The following is a 22387-nucleotide window of genomic DNA, read 5'->3' on the forward strand; positions in this document are numbered from 1 at the left end:
GGGTAGCAATACTCATATCAGACAAAAATTATTTAAAACAAAGAATATAAAAAGAAAGACATTACATAATTTTAAAGGGGTTAATCCAAGAAGAGGATGTAACAGTCGTAAATATCTCTGCAGCCCACATAAGGGCACCCAAGAATATCAAGCAACTATTAATGGACATAAAGGCAGAAATTCACAGTAATACAATAATAGTTGGGGACTTTACTACTCCACTTACTTCAATGAACAGATCATCCGGACAGAAAATGAATTTGAAAATAATTGCTGTACGTGCCACATTAGACCAGTTTGACTTAATAACCGTTTAGAGAGCATTTCATCCCCAAACTTCAGATGACACATTGTTCTCAGTGAACATGAAACGTATTCCTGGAGAGATCACATACGAGGCACCTCCTACTGTTGCAGGGTCAGCACCCTGAGATTACCTGTCAAATACATTCCTCTCACCTGGCCCCAGCTCGAGAAGGCCCACTCCACACAGAGCTGTTGGTTACAGGCCTGGGTGTCCACCGGCCTCTTGGCAAGCTGTGTGCACATGTCATTGGACACGGGAGTGGAGATCCCAGAGGCTTTCAGCTTCTGGCAGGTCACCCGGCGGGTCTGGATGCCTCCCCCACAGCTCCGGGTACAGGCGGACCAGGAGGTCACCATCCACCTGTGGAGAGGAGGAGGTGTCAGTCTCGGGGAGAGGAATGAGGCTGTATGCTCTCAGGAAAAGAGCCCCCCCGCCCCCCCCGGCTCTCACCACACAGCTGCTCATTTGGGGGCCATGGCCCTTTTTACTGTATGTACTTGGAGTGATAGGCTGAAAATGGCCGCCCCAAAGAAACCTCCGGCAAATCCCTGGAACCTGTGAATGTTACTTTATTTGGACAAAGGGGCTTTGCAGATATAATGAGGGATTTGGGGATTATCCTATGTTATCTGGTTAGGCCTTAAACGTCATCACAAGTATCCTTGTAAGAGAAAGACAGAGGGAGATTCCACACAGAAGAGGAGACGACAGTGTGCTCACAGAGGCAGAAGAGGGAGTGATGTGGTCACAAGCCGAGGGATGCTCAGAGGCATCAGAAGCTGCAAGGGCCAAGGAACAGATGCTCCCCTAGGGCCTTTGGCGGGGCACAACCCTGCTGACACCTTGATTTTGGACTTCCGGGCTTCAAAACCGTGAGAGAATCAATTTCTGTCGTTTTAGCTACCATGTTTGTGGTCATTTGTTACAGCAATCACAGGAAACAAATACCCTTTGGAAATGGACTAAAAAGGTGTATCCTGAAAGCATATTTTGAAGATCAGTTGCTTCAGCTTGACATTGGCCCCAAAGCCATGAGCCTGCAGAAAGTCTTGAGCTAGTTACACGGCTCTGCAGTTCTCGTACTTCTTACCGGCACCTGGTTTGCGGCAGAGGAGAGACAATTCCCAGGGAAGTCCCATCCAAACCTGTGCTTTCCAACCACTCCACTCACCTCCTGACCCAGGAGCAACCTGGGTCTCACTGAAGCCCACATTTTTTCTGCTGGTACCCACTGTATTTTCTGCCTCGCCTTAACCCATGATGTTGTTCAGTCCCTCAGGAACATGCAAGCTCTGGAGCTACGTCCCCCCTCTCTGAGTCACGGTCCGTAGGTCTTACACCTCTTAGAGAGCTGAAAGGAGTTGTCCTCAGAATACTTGGTTCCAACTATAGTTTGGATCCTTGGAAGTGAGACTGGCCAACACTGAAACATGGCTTTTTTCATAGAGCCCAGATGGCAGCTGGCAAACCCTGAGATCCCCGGTCCATGTACAAACATGCAGGGGCTCTCTTTGCATGTTTACGCCCTAGGATAATTCTCAGAGAGGAGGAGGGAAGGGGGGATAGGTTGGGGAAAATAGTGAGAAAAGACGGTGCTTTCCAACCATTTCACTCAAACTGGGGGGTGGGAAGGGAGCATTCTTTGGTTTTATTGCCCGAGAAAAAGTTTGTCTAAATGAAATGGTCCTGTGTGGGCCCAAACAGGACTGCCCACAGCTATTCAAAAGAGAGGACCAGGGTGCCTCCCCCCCACCCCGCCCCCCTTTTTTTTTTTGCGTCTGCAAGGAAGGCTGCTGAAGTGCCTGAGGCGGGACAGCCACTCAAAGGTGAACCTGTGGCCACTTCCTAGTGCGGTGGTGCCACGCCTGGCTCTCAGGAGAGGCCAGGAACAGGGACAGGAGGCCAATTCCTCCAGCGCCTGGATCTGTGATTTATTTAGTTTGGTGGAACTTCCCTGCTCCGTTTGCCCTGGAGAGAGAGGACTGCGCGCAGAATTCCAGCCCACAGAAGCAGAGCCACTTAGGAAGCAGGCGCGAGGCGTGTGAAAGCTCCTGGGGGCCTGAAACCCTACCAGACGCGGCCGTTATTTCATCTGCAGAAGTAAATGAGGCTGATTGACTCTGACTATCACCCCAGCAAATCAGAAAGCCCCTGGCATGTCCGAGACCGCTTCTTCATTTCACACAGCTTGGCAAGGGCAGTCTTCCAGGCTCGCATATCCCTGGTGAATGTCAGGCCTGCATTTCAATCAACTTTTATTTCCAAATATACATTTCAGCAATTTTTCAGGAGCCGGGGCGAGGGGTTTGAGAGAGGAGAGGTACGGGCTATGTTACAGTTCAGGAAGGGTATAAAAGGACATTAATCATTCCCGTGGAAACCTTCCCGTCAGCAAGTCAAACTGCTGATATTAATGAGCGTGTTTCATATTTCATTGAGTCTCTCCTGGTTTCAGCTGCTCCTCATGACTCAGCTGGCAAAACACGAGGCGGTTGCCTAAGTGGTGTACGCAAGCCCTACAGCTAGGCAGTGGAGGGGCATTTCAGGGACCAGCCAAGTCCCCCCAGGCTCAGGGCACCATGCTGGTGCCAACTCGAAGCCCATCCATTATCCCTTCAGCTACTGACTGAGGACTGCGGTGGGCATGCTCAGTGGGACTCACAGCTTCTTAAAGCTCGAGGAAGCTGTGAGAGGCAGAGACTGTGGGTGTCAGTCTGGGCTCTGTGAGGGTCCCAGATGCAGAGAATGTTTAGCCAACATTGAGGCAACTAAGGAAATGAAGACGTAGTTCAATGTTAGCAGGATGCCACCGTTTATGGAAAAGAAGGGGATCAGATTCTTCGACTAAGCTGAAGTATTGATTAGCATAGGTATTCAAAGTTTGAAGGAAGGGGAAGGATAGAGGTCGAGGCAGTAATCCCCATCCCTGAGCACTTCAGCTGCAAACACATTTCTTCTCCTACAAACAGAGCCAGTTTCTCACTGCAGGATGCGCGCTATCTCTTGCCAGCGCCTGGGATGTTACCTGCTCCCTGAACAGAGCCTTTCAGGTACAGGGATGCCCGGGGAAGCCCTGAGAGGTGAGGGGTAGTTTCTGCAGAGTGCCGAGTCTGGACAAAGCTGTGCTTGTAGGAAAGAGCAGCTCCTTGGAGGGCACGTCCCCCTCTGCACTGAAGTCCCCCCTTGCATAGTGCTAGACAAGGAAGGGCTGGCCACCAACTTGGCTAAAAGCCGGGGTCCTTACTCGGGGGCGGGGAGGCCTGAGCCAGCCTCTGCCTCACTCACCGGGAAGGGCAGTCTCTCCGGTTGCAGGGGACGGGGTGCACGGCAGGGCGGACCTTCCCTGCGCAGTGAGCGGGGTTGACCTCTGTGCTGTTCAGGAGACACCGCAGGCGGGGCTGCTGAACGCCCCTGTTCCCACAGGAGGCGGAGCAGGTTGCCAGTCTGTCCACAGACCACCAGTAATCTGTCACAGAAGGTGAAAAGCAGAGAGCATTACTGCCCATGCTCTATATTTCTTCTGATAGGGCACTGGGGGAGGAGGGGGATGGTTGTCATGAATGAGCCTGGCCCCTCAGTTTATCCAGGCAAGTTATGTGGTCTCCAGAGCCCTCCGTTGGCTCACCCAGAAAATGAGCACAATAGCTCTTATATCAAGTTATTATGAGGCCTGGATAGAACGAAGGTCAAGAGCTTCGCCCAGGGCCTGGCACAGAGAGAGTATTAATCAGCGGCTGTAGCTCTTATTCTTTTTAAACATATTTCTTAAAGCACTCTTTTTTTCCAACTGGCTCACCAGAAAGTGACCATGTTTTTCAACAAGAGAGAGAAAAATATCGGAGATACTTCACAATTGTATTTAAAAGTGCAGATTCAAGTTCGACATTGTAGCTGCTACGAAAAACCAGCCTATCCAGAGAGCCCTCGATTATGTGAGTCACCGACGTAACCAGTCAGTGAGAAAGGCAATTTCTCTGCATTTTCTGTGTGGGGGGCCTGGGACTCACTGGCAGGGAAGCTGTTAAAATAACTGTGGGCTGGTAAACTGTGAGTGCTTATTTGCAAAGTTGCGTGTTACAAACCTTGCAGATAGGCTCTGGTTTCCACCAGAGAATGGCTGGCTGGCAAGACAATGGAATACTCACTTTCTTGTCTGGAAAGCCAAATGGTGGGGGAGGATGTTTAAGGGTAAAAGGGGGAGGATGTGCTCAGAAGTCTCCCTTTTTATGGGCTATATTGACATACAAGTCTGTCGCCTCCCACAGAATCCTCCATTCAGAATACACAGTGGAATTTTGCTTTCCCTCAAAGTGTCACACACCGACCACAGGTACAACCGGCCTATGGAAAACTCAAGAGCCTCCTTCAGTTTCTATGACAAGGCCAGTGATGGCTCCCCTCTCACTGTATTGGGCTCATCCATAATTTCTTGGTGCAGCAAATACCAGGCCCTGCCCAAGGGCTTTCTGAGCCGCCAGTGTTCCTGGAAGTTGAATGCACCAGCCACACAGGCTTCTCAGTCTGGTCTTTGACTGGCTCGCGGGAGAGGAACCTGGGGAGCACTCAGTGTGCGACACAGCTGAAGGCTCCAGGGTGATGGGCAGGTACCGGCACCGGCCCTGACTCTCCAGGGCAGGAGGCAATAACCAAGTGGTTCAAAATCTGTCTTATTTGGAACCAAACCAACAGACAAAATTTGCATTTTTCGTAACAGGCTACTTTACACTCAACTGTGTGTTTTCTTTACAAATTCACCCAGCGTAAAGGAAATGCATGTGACTTGGCTACAAGATGGTGTTTCCTTGGTCCCACCTATGAAAACAGCACTGACTCTTCCAGATTCTGCTGCTGTGGGGCCTGGTGGCTCTGCTGAGGGGCCTCATGGGATGGAAACATGGTTCAGTGTCAGTTTTCACATTCTAGGGACCATTGGAGACCAGAAGTCATTTCGTCCACTACAGAACTAGATTCTCAGGGGGACTCACTTGTTCAAGAAATAAGCCCAGCACCCAAAGTCCCAAGGGTTCTTACCTTGGATGATGAGAGAGGCCTTCTGCACGAGCACGCCTGCCTCGTTCTGGGCGAGGCAGCTGAATTCCCCCTGAGACTCGCTGCTTAGATTGGCAACCTGGAGAATCTGTCCAGCTGCCAAGATGTGATGTGTCAATCCTGTGACAGTGGCAACTGACTGGCCACCATGGAACCAGGTGATATTGGGGGTAGGGTGACCTTGGATGGGGCAGCCTAGAGAGGAGAGGAGAGGAGAGGTAAGCTACCGGTAAAGCCAAAAAGGGCACATTCCTGATGAGTTGTTTTAGTGTGTTTGTGGCTCTAGGGGCCCTGGGTATAACATGGTCCTCCCGGGGCATTTTTCTTCTGCTTGCCATTCCCAAGCAAACAGGAGATGTTTTTGTACTCTGGGTTTTGGGAACATGACTATTATTCATTCAATTAAGTAAAAATTCTTGAAGGACACAAAGTGCCTATTTCTACCTATGTCCCTGTACTGACTTATAAAAATGAAGCAATTAATATTTACTCATTGAACACTTTTTGGAGTTAATTAGTTCCTACACCAACTTTATAATGAAAGAAATCATTTCTTCAAATGCAGTGAGTTCGAAAAGGCACACACTATATAGTAATAGTTAAGAATCAAACTTTAGTTGGTAAAAGTCTAATATCTGCCTCCATTTTACTCTTTATGTGATTTTTTCAAGCCCAAATTTTTCAACAGAGACTAGGAAAACAATTTTAAATACTAATCTCATTTCTCTATAAGTCAAGAACCTTGGCATTCAGACAATTCTTACCAAGCCTGCACTGGACATGTACAACATCACACTTATTTACAGTCATTGAACATATTTTGATACATTAAAATTCCAAAATATTAAACGGAGATACCGTATCAACTAAAGGCTTTGTAGCATAGACTTAGCAAAATAAACTGAGCGGTTGTGAGAGAAAACTCATTTCCTCTCATTTCAGAGTTCTTGCTGAATTTTCTGTTGCGCTCCCAGCAACTTAGCTTCCACTGAAAATTTACTTGGAAGTTTAAAACACATAAGTCGTTAAAAATTAAAATATTAGAGGATTTCCTTCAGTTAAAAAAAATCTATTGGTAACTACTATTCTGGGGACAGTTAAGATTATCTTTCCTCTTGCAAGAAAATAGCCAATGACAGAGTATAAAAAAAAAGCATGCTAATAAAACTGAAATATAAAGCAGAAAATGATGAGATCTATGACACACATAGATGGCCATCTGCATGGATGTGTGTGCCTATGGGTCTGTAAAGAAAAGGGATTTTTTAGTGTTAGCTTGTTTTCTATTCTTGGGCAGCACTGTTAGAATTGGTATAGGAGGCAGATTTAACAGAGGAAAGGCCCTTAGATATCATTTAGCCCACTTCCAGAGGAGGAAACCAGGGCTCAGAGATGTTAAGAGACCTTCCCAAGGTCAACGAACAGGCCTTCTGATCCCTTGCCGTGTGTACTTGTTCAGCTGGGCACCAGCATTACCTAGGCACCTTGTTACCTACATCCTTTGTCTGCTCACTCCTTTCAGCACCTTGCCCTTTCTTTCTGCTTTTACATTTTTATTGTAATTGTGTAGGTTGAAGGGGTTGGAACAGACTACTCTGAAGAAGGGCCCCAGAAAAGTAATGCTAAAATCTGCATAGGAAGCTCAGTATAGGATATAGTGTTACAGGAGCAATTCTTGACTCTTCCCTGTATTGACTCCCTCTGCCATGTAACTGTGCAGTGCCCTCCCATGATGGGTGCGCTGTACTTCCCCACCTCCTTCCTGACCTTGGCCATGTGACTACTTTGGCCAATAAAGTGAGTTAGGTGTTACACTAACAATAAACAATCTGAAAAGGAAATTAAGAAAAAACAATTCTCCTTACAGTAGCATCAAAAAGAATAAAATACTTAAGAATTAGCTTAACTAAGGAGGTGAAAGACTTGTACATTGAAAATTACAAAACATTGCTAAAAGAAATGAAAACATGAATAAATGGGAGGATATCTCATGTTCATGGATTGGAAGATTTAATATTGTTACAATGTCAATAGTCCTCAAAGTGAACTACAGATTCAATTCAATGGCTATCAAAATCCTGATGATGTTCTTTTGCAAAAATAGAAAAATCTATCTAATAATTCAGATGGAATCTTTAGAGATCCCAAGGAGTCAAAACAATTTTTAACCAGAAGAACAAAGTTGAAGGTCTCACACTTACTGATTTTAAAACGTATAAAACCACAGTAATTGAAAGAGTACAGTACTGGCATAAAGACAGACATATAGACCAATGGGATAGATAGAAACCCCAGAAATAAACTCTTGCAGATATGGTCAAATGACTTTCAAAATGGGGGCCAAGAGCATTCAATAGGGAAAGGACAGTCTTTCCAACAAATGGTGCGAGGAAAACTGGACATCCACATGCAAAAAATGTTGAATACTTACCTGACTCCACATATAAAAATTAACTCAAAACGGGTCAAAAACCTAAACCTAAGAGTTAAAAGTAAAAAAAATCTTAGGGGCAAAGCTTCATGATAATAGCTTTGGTGAAGATTTCTTGGAAATGATGCTAAAAGCACAGATGGCAAAAGAAAAATTAGATAAACTGGAGATCATCAGAATTGAAAGCTATTGTGCAAAGGACACTAATCAACAGATTGAACAGGCAACTCACAAAATGGGAGAAAATGTTTGTAAATCATAGATCTGATAAGGCATTAATAGCCAGAATATATAAATAATTCCTACAAAAATAACAATCACAAACAACCACATTAAAAAACAGGCAAAGAATTGAATAGTCATTTCTCTGAAGATATACAAATGGCCAATAAGCACACGAAAAGATACCTGCTCAACATCACTAATTATTACAGACATTAGGATGGTTATAAAAAAAATCCAACAACAGAAAATAAAAAGTGGTGTTAAAGATGTGGAGAAATTAGAACTCTTGTACAATCCTGGGTGGGAATGTAAAAAGGTGCAGTCGCTGTGGAAAACAATATGACAGTTCCTCAAAAAGTTACACATATAATTCAGCAGTTCCACTTTTGGATATGTACCCAAAAGAACTGAAAGTAGGGACCCGAACAGGTATTTTTACACCAACGTTCATAGCAGCATTATTCATAATAGCCAATGGATGACAACAACCCAAATGTCCATCAATGGGTGGACAAACAAAATTCAGATACATTTGATGACATGGATGAATCCTGAAAACATTAAGTGAAAGAAGCCGATGCAAAAGGATAGATATTGTATAATTCCACTTATATGAGATACATAGTGTAGTCATGTTCAAAGAATAGTGATTGCCAGGGGCTGGGGGAAGGGGAAATGGGGAATTATTATTTAATGGGTACAGAGTTTCAGTTTGGGATGATGAAAAGTGGAGGCGATGCAGAGCATGATGACTACACAATAATATGAATGTCATTAATGCTACTCAACAGTACACTTAAATATGGTTAAAACAGTAAACTTTATTTTGTGTGTATCTGACCACAATAAAAGAAATGAGGCAGATGTGCTGGTGTACCAGCTCCAAACACTAGACCTCAAGAGACCTTGCGAGTCCTTGCTTGTGCTCCTGTGCTGTGGCCATTGCCAGCAGAAGAACAAGCCTGGACCGGCCTGACGATCCCAAGAGGAGGATGAGGGAAACATGGCAGACAGCCAAGTCACCCTAGACAAACCCAGTTTAGATAAGCTGAGCTAAATAAGATCAGTAAGAATAAATGACTGTTATTTGAGGCCACTGAATCTTGTTTTTCTTTCTTTTTTTAAAATGCAGTTTCTTTTTCTTCTTTTTAAAAAATGCTTCTCCTCCTTCATGGCAATAGTTAACTGATGCACTTAGGGAGAAAATAATCCTTCCAGTTCTTCTCCTTGATCCACGTGTTACATTGTAACTAGTTTATTAATATTAGTAATAGGAAGAAAGCAAAGGGGAGGCCAGACATTGTAAGCATAGTTATCTGGGCATCTTTACCAGGAAGCTGTAATTTTATACTCCCCAGGGAACCACAGGTCCATTCCCTGCAAATAACTGGGGCCAGGGGTCCAACTAAGGGGAAGATGGGCACATGAGCAGTGAAGTCGGGGTGAAGTAGGGGAGATGCCTGTCAGTCTAGCCTGGGAACCATGAATTGGCTAGAGGGGTGGAGCAACGGCAAGTGTGCAATATCCTGAAGGACTCATTGGTTAAGCTTCTAGTTAAAATCTTCAAAGAAACTTTCCCTCTCTTGTTCCTTTTGTTTCATTCCTGCTTCCTTGCACTCACTTGTTCTGGCCTGTGTGGTTCAGTGGTTGAGAGATGACCTAGGAACCAGGAGGTCATGGTTCGATTCCTGGTTAGCGCATATGCCCGGGATTCGGGCTCGATCCCCAGTAGGTGGCATGCAGGAGGCAGCTGATCAATGAGTCTCTCATCATTGATGTTTCTATCCCTCTCTCCCTCTCCCTTCCTCTCTCTGAAATCAATTAAAAAAATAAGTCATGCTTTAAAAAAAAAGAGAAATTCCTCCATTAGTAACCACTAAATTAGATGATCTTTAAGGTGCTTTTAGATTCCAAGATTCCTCAATATCATCTCAAACTCATCTCCTCCCACACCCATGTAGCCAAGGGCAAAATAGATCTATATTCGATGTATACTTAGATCAATATATAGTGAAACTGAACTATGTAAATGAAGGGCTCATGGAAGAGATATTATATTTGGAGGTTATTTACAATTAAAATAAGCAGAGACCAGGGATACAGAGTAGGAAGGGGAGGGCAGTCTAGAAGTGGTGTGAGCAAAGATGCAAAAATGAGAAAACAGGTGTTGTGGCTGGGAGAAAATACCAGTTGACTAAAACATGGGGAACACAGATGAAGCTGGCATGGTGGGAGTTGCAATGGGAAGAATGTTGAAGGCCAGAATCTGGTCTTTTGGGAGCAACTGAAGAAGGGGCGTGATGTAATCTAAATGGGCTTTAGGTGGATCAGTAAGGTGATTATTTGCAAGATGCACTGGGCTGAGAGAAAGGAGATTCTAGGATTTCAGTTCAGATGTGGCAAGAAGTGAGACATATTTGTCAAGGTTGCTCTGACAGGATTTGAGCAGGAGAGTGGTGGAGATAAAGAGGAGAAGCTAAAGATACTGCAACACTAGAGGGACTACTAATAGAATTAGGTAAGTCAGGAAAGATGGGTAAGTTTAGTTTAAAGAATATTGATTTTAAAGGTTGTTATGAAAATCCAGGATGGAAAATCCATTGAGGTCATAAAGATAAAAGTGTAAGTCAGAGGTAAGAGCTGAAGACACAGATTTTGGAACCCAGTCTCATATATGTGTGTAGAAGAAACCTTCAGTGAGGAGAGATAAGGCCTCAGGACAAATGAATGGGAGAATTCTGGCATTCAGTGATTAAAGAAGGAAGAGGAGGTAGTAGAGGAGACTTACTAGTAGAAGAAGTGATCTGAGAAATGGGAGGAAAATTGAGACTATGTAATATGGAAATACATAAAGGAAATTGACTAAGAAACACATTGTTAGTAAATAAGAAATAAATAACTTGTGAAATGAAAGAGTAGTTTCATTAGTTTATGAAAATAACTAACTGAACAATCCCCCCTTTCAGATAAGATAAATGGTAAAATTCACTACAACTCATGTTTGAATGGTCAGTAATTCCAAGTTAGTGGAACTGGAAATAAAAGTGTTTGTATAATCAAAATATCCCATTTAATGCTCTGCACACCCATTTCTTTATTTAAGAGATAATTTATCTCTGGGTCTTGAATCTTTAGAAGTGGGCCAACAACCGGGTTATTAAAAAGATGTATTAGATTAGGGTGAATGAAAATTCTTCAAATATTGCAAAACAGGAACAGAGTAGATCTTGGTCAGAAAATTCTTAAAACAATTTGGGGATTCTAGCATCCAGGAATGGTGAATAACTTAGTTGGACTTATCTTCCTGCTGGTAACAATCATAAAATATAAACAAATGAAAAAATTACATGAGACAAAAACTCTTTGAAAGTACTGAGGTGTGACAAAAACCAATAGCAGAAACAGGAGGGAGAGCTTAGAAAAATCCAGGTACAACAGGTGTGATTTTCTAGCTTGTGGTTTTCTGCCTGAGAAAACTGCTTACTCTCCACATGGCTCAGGGAGCTGGGAAACTTACAGCTTTACTGATTTGAGATGTCAGAGGATAGAGTCTGGGGGCTTTTATTACAGTTGGAAAGTTAAGGGGAAAATCCTGGAAGAGTCACAGGGGTGATAAAGTTCAAAATATGCACAAATCTTGCACAAATTCTTAATGGGCAGACCCCAGGGGACTCAGAAAAAGATCAGCAACTAAGCTGAATTAGCAGAGTACAAAGTTTAGTCTGTGTCCATTGAAGGGAAAACAAAGAGTTGGAATTTTAGTTTAGTGAAGTTAACTACCTGTTAGAACAAAAACACTCTTCAGAGAAGAACAACAGAATCCAGAGTCTCTACAATATATCATCTATAATATCCAGAATATAATAAAAACCCACTGGACAAGACAAAATGTAACCTATGCTGAAGAGAAACAGCAGTCAGTAGAAACCAATCCTGAGATGATGCAAATGTTATAATGAGCGGACAGTGATTTTAAAGCAGCAATTATAAGTATATAGGAAAATATACTCATAATAAATTAACAGATGGAGGGAGTATCTCAGTAGTGAAGTTGAAACTATATAGACAAATTCTAGGGCTGAAATGTACAAAAATAAAATGAAAAATTCATTAGAATTGCTTACTATAAAATTAGAGATGGCAGGAGAAAGTGTCAGTGAACTGGAAGATAGTTAAGCAGAAATTACCCAATGTGAAGAACAGCGGGAAAAGATTGAAGAAAAATAAACAGAGTTTATGGATCTTTATGAAAATATTAAAATGTATAATATATGTACAATTAAAGTCCAAAAAGGAAAAAAGAAAATGAGACAGAAAAATATTGGGAAGAAATAAAACTACTAAACCTCTCAAATTTTTGGAAAACTAAAGTTCCAAGAAGGTTGACAAACCACCTAGGAACATTACAGTCAAACTGTTGAAATTAAAGGAAAAAACTTGAAAGTCATGATGGAGCAATAAGGACTGGGTTTCCTCTCCTGCCTTAAATAACTAGAAAACTGGACAAAAATGTATGAAATGACTGTTTTTAGACATTAGGCACAGACAGTAGAGGACTGTGATGTCTGAAATAAGAGAAACATTAGGTGAGCCCTATGAATTCCCTGGCTTCCTGCCTGGAGTCACATTCTAGACTGCAAAGCATGGAGGGTATATTAGCTTCCCAAGGTTGTTAATAACAAAGTACCACAGACTGGGCAGCTCAAACAGTAATTTATTGTCTCAGTTCTAGAGACTAGAAGTCTGAGATCAAGGTGTTGACAGAGTTACTCCCTTCTGAGGGCTGTAAAGATAATCTGTTCTATCCCTCTTTCCTATCTTCTGGTGGTTTGATGAAAATATTTGGTGTTCCTTGGCTTATAGATGCATCACTTTGATCTCTGCTTTCATGCCCACATGGAGTTTTCCCTTAAGTGAGTGTCTGTCTCTATGTTCACATTTCCTCTTTTTGTAAGGAAAACAAATCATATTAAGGCCCACCCTTATGACTTCATCTTAATTTGATCATCTGCAAAGACTCTATTTCCAAATTAGATGATATACAAGGTACGGAGGGTTAGGGATGTTAACATTTTTTTAGAGGACACAATTCAACCACAAAGCAGAAGACTATCTCATGCAGAACATAGCGGTCTGGATGAATTGATGAGGCAGAACTGAGTTCAAAGAGGCTGAGGCAACTGGAAGTAGTTAAGAAGAATTCTGGAGATATGGGTGCTACATAGAAAGAGAGCTCCAGAAATTTGCATAAATTCTTCCTCAGTCTTTGCCCAATTGAAGATGTACATGCATAAGACAAATTTGGTAAGACTGAGAAAAGACCAATCAGGGACCTGTATTTTAATATTTACCAAAGCTCTAAGAGGGCTGGAAGACCTTCATGTTCTCAACAGCCAGAGTGGCACATCCTTACTGATCATCTGGAGCATTCAGCAGGGACTCCTGAGGGCCCCAGAGTAAAGGTTACCCTAGAGTTGCCCTAATCAAGCTTAAAACAAGCCTTAAAAGATTGATTAGACTTAGAATAGCTTAACTGCTTAACAAGAAAATCCAACAATCTCTAAAAAAAGATGAAATCCAGACACTTGATGATATAAAATTCACACCATCCAACATTCAATAAAAAATTACTTATTAAGTCAAGCAGCAGGAAAATGTGACCCACACCAAGACAAAAACAAGTCAATGGAAACAGATCAAGAATCAACAGGGATGGCCCTAGCCAGTTTGGTCAGTGGTTAGAGTGTTAGCAGACTGAAGGGTAGCAGGTTCGATTCCAGTCAAGGGCCTGATTCTGGTCAAGGGCACATAATTTGGTTGTAGGCTCCATCCCTGGCCTGGTAGAGGTGTGTGTGGGAGGTAACCAATCAATACCCTTAGGTGAGGATTAACAAAAAATAAAAATAAAAAAAGAATTGACAGGGATGATGGAATCCTATCCTACATAATAAAAGGGTAAAATGCAAATTGACCCTAACAGCAGAACAACCACTTGACCAGTCACTATGAGGCGCACTGACCACCTCTTGGTCTCTTTCCCCGGCCGGCGGGCTCCGATTGCCCCATGGCGAACGAGGAACTGGGGGGTAGGTGGTGGCAGGGGGCAGGGCCGGCTGCCGGCAGCCAGGAAAGATGGCCCTGATGCAGGCCAGGCCTAGGGACTGTACCCGTGCATGAATTTCATGCGCAGGGCCTCTAGTTATTAGATAAGGGTATGAAAACAAGCTATTAAAACATGGTATTTAAAGGAAAACATGGAAGTTATACAAAGAATTGAATAAACTTCTAGAAATAAAATATTTTATGAAATAAAAAACCACTGGATAGACTTGCTAGAAGAATAAATTCTATAGAAAAATGATTTTTGAAACTGAAGATATAGTAATGGAAATTATCCAGTGAAAGAGAGAAAAAAGACTAAAAAAAAATCAAGTGATCAAACATATGTTAGACAAGGATATAGTTACAAAGGTGCATCTGTCAAAAGTCTATGGTTAAGAGTTGTACATAGTAATGTCTGCAAATTTTACCTAAAACAATAATTAGTAGGGAGGGGTGGAGAGTAGGTGGAAGTACTAATAAAAGAGAAATGCAGAATATTGATTACGGAAGCTGGGGGATTACTATATGGGGGTCATCATGCTATTCTGTCTACTTCACACATATGTGAAGTTATTCATAATGAAAAGGAAGAAACTTGTTTGTACCGTCTAGTCATTTATTGGCAGGAATGACTCAGTGTCCAAAGAATTGCTTTTCACATATTCTGCTTATTCAGCTCTATGCTTTTTTAAAAATAAAGTTTTAAAAACAACAAAGAAAATATTGTTGTTCCAGCCTGTTATTTGCAGATGTTTCCCCAAATATTTTATAACCTGCCAAACTTAAAAATTCCTGCTGGCCTTCATTCAGCTCTGTTGAAGTCAGAGATCACTTTCACTTGTACATCTGTCACCCTTGATTCTGACAACTTTAGTTTGGTTGTCCTGTATGGCAGAAACTGCTAGTCATCCCCTCATGTCGATCCTCTCCTTCTTACAGTAAAAGAGCCCCTGAATTTCAGTTAGGTGTGTAGCTGCCTGGGATAGAGACATTTCCCATATGCCCTTGCAATAAGGTGTGGGCCTCGTGATTACATTCAGTGAAATGAGGGAAAGTGATGTGTATGCCACCCCGGACAAGTCTTTAAAAGAAAAAAAATTGTACTTCTCGCCCCTTCCTCCAGCCTGCTATTGCGAATGTGTGTGTGGAGCAAACCATCCTGGCCTAGCTGGGTAAGGGCAATATTTCAGGATGTCAGAGCAACAAGAGTTTAACAATTTTTTGCCTGGGTCCATAGGTAACGGTAGGTTGCCAGACCATGGCTGGACCCTTTTCCTGCCTGTTGACTGCTATTCAGGTGTTTATTAGAGGTTGCTGAATGTATAGCCTAACTATGACAGTCCTAAATATTTCCTTACTGAGGCAGTATCCATCTGCTAAATAGGTTATTGTATTTTCCTTCACATGTGGACAGTGACTCGAGAGGAAATGTTCTAGGAAAGTCTATTTTCCACAATTAAATAAAAGCAAAGACCCAAACAAACTAATTATAATTAAGTAAATGAACAAATTGCCTTTTCTATCACTAATACGTCTTTCAATGGATACATAGCTTCTTCTCCTTAAAAATGTACTTTGTCCTCAGAAGCGTACCTTCTTCGGCACATGCAGTGCGAGCCCCGTGCTTTCTGTCCATGTTTATGTGCGCGTCTCTGTGTGTACACAGTGGTCTCTGAGGTTTGCCAACAGCAATAGTCAAAATAAGGACTCTCGCATGAATTCCCACCGTGTATGTTCCCAGTGAATAATTATCCGCGTTTCATTGCTAATGAGAAAACCTGGCTTGTAACAGGGGTTCCTTTCTGTCATGGACATTTCTCATTTGTTAAAGTAAAAGAAATATCAATCACTTCGCGAAGGTGAGCAATCGCCGTGAGTGCCAGGTTCAAGGACACCATAAACCATGTGCTAACGTATTCGTATTCCACACATCAAGAGGAGCCAAACAGTGGACTCCTCCCCTGCCCTGTTGCTTCAGTGAGGAAGTTAACAGTGTTTCAGGCAGGGCTCGAATCTCCTTTTCTGAATCCCTCCCAGCCACATGATGCTGCCCATGTCCACCCTCCCAACCTCCACGCCCACCCCAGGAAACAGTCAGTCAGCAGGGACTGACTTCTGTCTCCCCTCAGCCTCAGTTCTTACAGGTCTTGAGTTGGTTCGGTGGCTGAGGAGGGAGTGGAGCTTCGTTAATGAGAGTTCTGGCAGCAGAAAGCCTCTCTCTATCAACTCTTCCTAACCAGTGAAAGAAAATATTGCCCTTAGGCCTCCATTCTTGGGTCCACTGTGGCTCTAAATTGAGCCACAGCCAGGTATGATTCACATATGTGTGAGGGTTTTCCTGCTAGTTTCACCTACTTTAAAAAAATCACATTAGCTGGAGAGTGGTAAAAGCTTAGAATGGAGATGTGTACAATAAGAAAAATAAATTATATGTGAAATGGTATCTTCTGGGAGTCAGTTCAGCTATAACCTGCCACTAAGTTGACACCCCTGATTAAGTCTAATTGACCACAGCGATTTTCTTCACTTTTGTCTCCTATTTCACATTGGTTTCTGGAACTAAAATAGCGTCACTCAGGGAAACAGCCTGAGTTCAACAGGTAAGGGAGACGTGGGGGTAGAAAGCCAGGGGGCCTGGAGCCCTGGCTTCCACAGCCGGTGCGCTAGAGTCTGGCTCACCTTACAGGCGGTGGGAGAGGCTGCCTGCGAGGCACCTGTCTAGAAAGAAGCTCTGAACTCATCGTGATCATTACTCAGTGGATATTGCTGCTCATCGGAAGGGCTGAAAAGCAGCAGGATTTCTGGACTGCTAAGAGACAAGCAAGCAGTTTGATTTGCGGGCTTCTTTGGAGGGTAGAGCAAGTCAACGCAGGCGTTCATTTAGCTGCTCGCCACTGGAGTGAGCTGCACATCCGGAGCTCACTTTCGTGAGTTCTTAGCCTTAACGAGCAGAAGGCAAGAGTTCAGAGTGCATGTGCCCCCTTCCCTCCTACCCTTCCAGCCAAAAGCTCAGCTGAGCTTGAAACATGGATTATGCGAAGCAAAAAACATAAATGGACTGAAAGAGGCTCCCAAGAAGGGTGGCTTGAAGATGGGGAAATGCAATCTGGGAGAGGGGGAGATTGAGTGTTGTCGAGGGCTTTCACAACTTCACTGCTACCTAAAGCTGTGGCGGATTAGGACGCGCCATGTAAAAATATAAAGACGTGGCATTATGACTTCAGGAGCTGGCCCCGGGCCTGTCAGCATTGCCATTAGAATCCTGTACTTTTCACGGGCTTAAAACTTACTATAAAAATGATGTGTGCTGGGATGAAACTTGGCACTTGGTGGAGTCAGTCTGGGAGTCCTTTCCTTAATTTAATTTTGCAAAACTGGAAAACATGCAGCTATTTAAAATTTATGGAGAAATCTCTGTTCTGCGCGTGGTATATGGTGTGTACTGGCCTCGCTCTGAGTCTGTGGAGTGACCGGATGAAATCAGGGATTCCGCGTTTCCTGGCTCCCTTTCCTTTCGGGTCCCCTTGGGTGACAGAGATGGTCGCTAAAGCAGCACTGAATGAGTGGGGACTGGCACCAGGCAGGAGACCGAGAACTGTGATTAATTCACATCGGAAAAAAACAAAACACAGTTCCTTACTCCCCATTTGTCAGCTGGGCCCCAGAAGGCTGTGGAGAAGACAAGCAGCTTTAATTTTCACTCCGATTTCTGGGACCTCCCAAAAAGCTGGTCAAATAACCAGGCCAACACTCTTCCCATGCACACTTGCCCAAAGAAAACGAACTTTAAAACATTCCTGGAAAAAAAGGAACTATAACAAGCCCATTTTCCATTCCCCAAATGTCTTTTTACCCCTAGGGCAAGCTCTGGGTTTCCATTGGCAGGGGGTACGCGAATGTCTCCATGCTCCTGGGCATCTGGTGGAAGAACTTGATATATTTCTCAGCATGAAAAGCAGCTCCGTCCAGATTTATGACTTGATTAAGGCCTGGTCTCCTCCAAAGGGAATTGGTTGTGGCCTGGTTACTGCCCTCACCTATCACCTGAGGGCCTGGGTATTCTCTTACAGGTAAGAAGGCGAGATGCCACTTATGATGCCCATGCGTACACAATCCTGGCTGTGAAAAGAGGACTGCACTGTGGACGCTGGCGCTGGGCAGTCCTGACCAACATGCTTACCCAGGGTTAACCGGGCCACCTGGGGTACGGGTGCAGGAAGGGGGCTCTAGGAAATTGGTCCAGTTTCGTTAACTTCACAGTAGTGTTGATTGGGACTGAAGCTATCTCAAGTGGATAATACCCAGCATTCCCAGGTGTCCTTCTCTGCCAGTAGGCTCTTGGCATAAAACACACCTTTGAAAACACAGCATTTTTCTTTTAAAGTTTCAAATTTCTGGGTTTATAAGCCCTGGTTGACTCTACCCTCAGGCTTCTGGCAGGTGCTACCTGGCCTGCAGGACAGGAGACTGGGATGACCCAGAGGGGCCCGGCTGCAGGCTGCCCGGGTCTGAGGAAGGAGGTTCAGTCTGCTGACCAGATGGCCTTTTAATGAACTCCAGAATGTGGCTCATGCTTGGGGCAGGCCATACTTTTTCTAAAAATTTTTTATTAAGTTATTACATATGTGTCCTTATCCCCACGTTACCCCCTATCCCCCCCACTCATGCCCTCACCCCCCTGTTGTCTGTGTCCATTGGTTAGGCCTATATGCTTGCATATAAGTCCTTTGGTTGATCTCTCCCCCTTACCCCCACCCTCCCCTACCTTCCCTCTGAGGTTTGACGGTCTGATCAATGCTTCTCTGTCTCTGAATCTGTTTTTGTTCATCAGTTTATGTTGTTTATTATATTCCATAAATGAGTGAGATCATATGATATTTATCTTTCTCTGACTGGCTTATTTCACTTAGCATAATGCTCTCCAGTTCCATCCATGCTGTTGCAAATGGTAAGAACTCCTTTTTTACCACAGCCAGACCATACTTTTGAGGTCCCAAGTCAGAACTCCCCTCTGTGTGGGAGTTAAGCGATTACACCCACTGAGTCTAGATTCTGTAAGGAAGGAGACTGCTGATTCCTTCCCATTTGGTCCGAAATGGGACAATATTTCAGGACTTTCAAGAAGTGCTCTGTAATAATCAAGGTGCAACTGCTGTGAGAAGGAAACAGTTTCAGAGGAAAAGCCGTGGATCCTATGACTATTCTCTTACCGTGAGTAATATAGCCGTTCTCACCCCCGCACTCCAGCCAATGGAGAGGCCAGCTAGAAAGTACCCAGATTAGGTTGGGGAAACAAAACAAAAGCCAGCCGCAGCTCAGAGCCAACATGCCTTCATGAACTTAGCCTAGGTTTGGCTGTGTTTATGGGCCAGAGCCTTTGCAAAAGAAATAAAAAAACCCCACGGGCAAAAAAAGAGAGCCTTTGCTCATAGCCCTGAACACACCCCATTTCAGTCCTCTTTTGCTGAACCAAAGCCACAGAACAGCAGTGGATATGAAGAATGGCTAATATTCATAGCAGGTATCCTGAGAGGCCTCGCGGGGGCACGCCGCAGAGTTCAGCGGCAAGTCACAGGAAGGAGCAACTGCTGACGAGGAATTCCAGAGTGAGCCAGGGGTGGAGCTGGGCGGAGGGGAGCGGGGAGCATGAAGACCTTCCCCGAATTTATTATTCCTATAGAAGTCTCCTGGGTCTTGAGGTTCTAGAAACTTCTCAACAAAGTAAAGAAAATAATAAACAATTGAGTGAAGTGAATAAGGGGGAGAGTTAAGCAGGCCAACTGCAGGGGGATGTGAGCCATGTGGAGGGAGAATGAGGAGTGAGGAGAGGAGGTGGTGGTGAGTGTAAGGATGCTGCTGGCTGGCTTCTGCTGGGGGAATCATATATTCTGGCAGGTGATGGTCTGGCCTTTGGCAGCCAAGCCTGCAGAGTGGGTGGTTTGTGAAGGGCCCATAAGTAGAGATGTCCTACAAAGAGGAGGAAAGAAACCTACAACTGTGACTGGAGAGGCCATTGCAGCAATGTGACGTGCTGTCCAAGGAGAGTAGCTGTCCAAGTGCCCGCTCTTTGTCTTGCAACATACATTTCTCCTACTGGTTTGTTTGGCTCCTAATCCTCCCTGAGTGTGGTTCCCAGATCTGCCTGGCCCTATCTATTTCAGAGACCTCCTTGGAGCATCTAGTGGGCTCCCTGAAGACTTAGGGAGAAATAGTAGGTTCAGATATCCAGGGCCATGCTAACCTTTGAAAGAATCACCTGGACTCAAAGGCCCTAAACCCAAAGCTGTCTCCAAGTGAGACAGAGCACATGCTATATTCTGCTGGGAACAGATGACTGACTTGATCAAATTCATTCGTTTTTAGATTCTCTAAAGCACATCAGGTGAAGGTAGAAGGTCTAGGATAGAAAATGCATTTGAAACAGGCAGGATTACCTAATCTCTGTATAACAGATAGAAGTGAGAATTACTGTTCCTATTAAGCTCCCTAAGCACTCTAAGTACAGCAGAGATATGAAAGCCTAAAGGTCCAGACTTGGGCAGAGCAAGGACACTCAGTATGGGGCGGGGAAAGGGTTATGCCTGTTAGTCAGTAACCTCATTGGGAACCTGTATTCCACTTTAAAATACGCAATTAGCACTCCACTAGAGTTTTGCTCCCAGATCTTTCTATAGACTAAAGGTGAGAAATCTCAGAAAACAGAAAAGACAACTTTTCCTATAACAATGAGATTTTTTCCCCACTAAAATGAATTTCTGGATTATGATTTTTTGAGGGGGAAATGTGCATGAACAGTATTTACAATAAAGTGCTCTTTGCTTTGTGAAAAATAATGTCTTAAAAACTAAGCAATAAAAAGAAACTGGAGATCCAAGATGGCAGCCGATGGGACGGCAGGCTTCAAGATAGTGTGCGAGTGAGAGAGCTAAAGGAGAGTGTGTGGACATGTAGGGAGTGTCTGTATTTGTGAGTGAGGGACAGTTATATTCCACAGGACTGTTGGGGACTGGAGGAGAGGCTCCCCTGGCCAGGAAGCCTCTACTACTGTGGAAATCTCTCCTGGAGTGGATGGCTCTGCTGCAGAGACCACGCCATCTTAAAGGGGAGAGCTGCTGTGATTGGACGCCCAGCCTTACCTTCAACCGGGAATAACTCGGATACCTCCTGGGACCCTACAACCACAACACCCAGGGACCAGCTGCCTCTGCTGCTAACCCACGAACACCGAGACTCCAGCCTCCCCTGCCGTGGGTGCCTAAAATGTTTGTCCAGGCGGAGACAAGGTGGCAGCCAAATAAGCGGACGGGTCCTGCGCCTTCTCACAGAGCAGATAGAAGAACAGCTGAATTGAATAACATCCACCTGGAACTGGCGAATTAAACACAGCTGGTGAGGCAATTCATGGATGGAAAGGTCAGAGATCACCTAGAGAGAATCAATGCAGGAGGGAGAGAGCTACATAACCAGACACCCTGAGAGGAGGGAACATGGGGGACAAAGAAACAGCCCCCATACAAAAGAAAAGGAGGAATCACCGGAAAAGGAAGTAACCAAAATGGAGGCAAGCAATATGTCAGAGAAAGAATTCAGAGCAATGGTCATAAGGACGCTGAAAAGGATGGAAGACAAATTCAACAATATGTGTAAGAACCAAGAGGAAATGAATAACCAAGAAGAAATGAAGAATGGCATTGGTGCAATAAAGAACACAATAGAAAGCATCAACATTAGACTAAAAGAAGCGGAGGTCCACATCAGTGAGCTAGAAGACAAGGTAGGAAAAAATACCCAAGCAGAGCAGCAACTGCAACAAACAAACAAACAAACAAACAAACAAAAAAACAGGAGGAGAACCTAAGGGAATTTTGGGACAACACAAAACAAAACAACATCCGCATAATTGGGGTGCCAGAAGAAGAGGAAACTGTGCAAGAATTAGAAAACCTGTTTGAAGAAATAATGACAGAAAACTTCCCTGGTATTGGGAAGAAGAAACTCACACAAATCCAAGAAGCTCACAGAATTCCAAACAAGATGAACCCCAAAAAGCCGACACCAAGACACATCATAATTAAATTGGCAAACACAAACGACAAAGCAAGAATCTTAAAGAGAAACCAAAAGTTACCTACAAGTGATCTCCCATCAGACTATCGACTGATTTCTCAACAGAAACACGTCAGGCCAGAAGGGAATGGAATGAAATATACAAAGTCATGCAGAGCAAGGGTCTGAATCCAAGAATACTGTACCCAGCAAGGCTATCAATCAAA

At 43.9% G+C, this 22387-nt stretch overlaps 1 protein-coding gene across 1 annotated transcript in view; it reads right to left on the bottom strand.

Moving 5' to 3' along the window:
* ADAMTSL1 (ADAMTS-like 1) overlaps window positions 1-22387 on the bottom strand; it is a 397951-nt gene that overhangs the window by 20544 nt on the left and 355020 nt on the right. Inside the window, exons 25-27 of the mRNA XM_014542360.1 lie at window positions 5339-5551; window positions 3593-3773; window positions 460-667 (exon numbers count right to left, since the gene is read on the bottom strand). Of these exons, the coding sequence (XP_014397846.1) occupies window positions 460-667; window positions 3593-3773; window positions 5339-5551 (602 nt within the window). The remainder of the gene's footprint in view (window positions 1-459; window positions 668-3592; window positions 3774-5338; window positions 5552-22387) is intronic.

Source organism: Myotis brandtii, unplaced genomic scaffold, assembly GCF_000412655.1.
Source record: "Myotis brandtii unplaced genomic scaffold, ASM41265v1 scaffold30, whole genome shotgun sequence".
Classification (NCBI taxonomy): domain Eukaryota; kingdom Metazoa; phylum Chordata; class Mammalia; order Chiroptera; family Vespertilionidae; genus Myotis; species Myotis brandtii.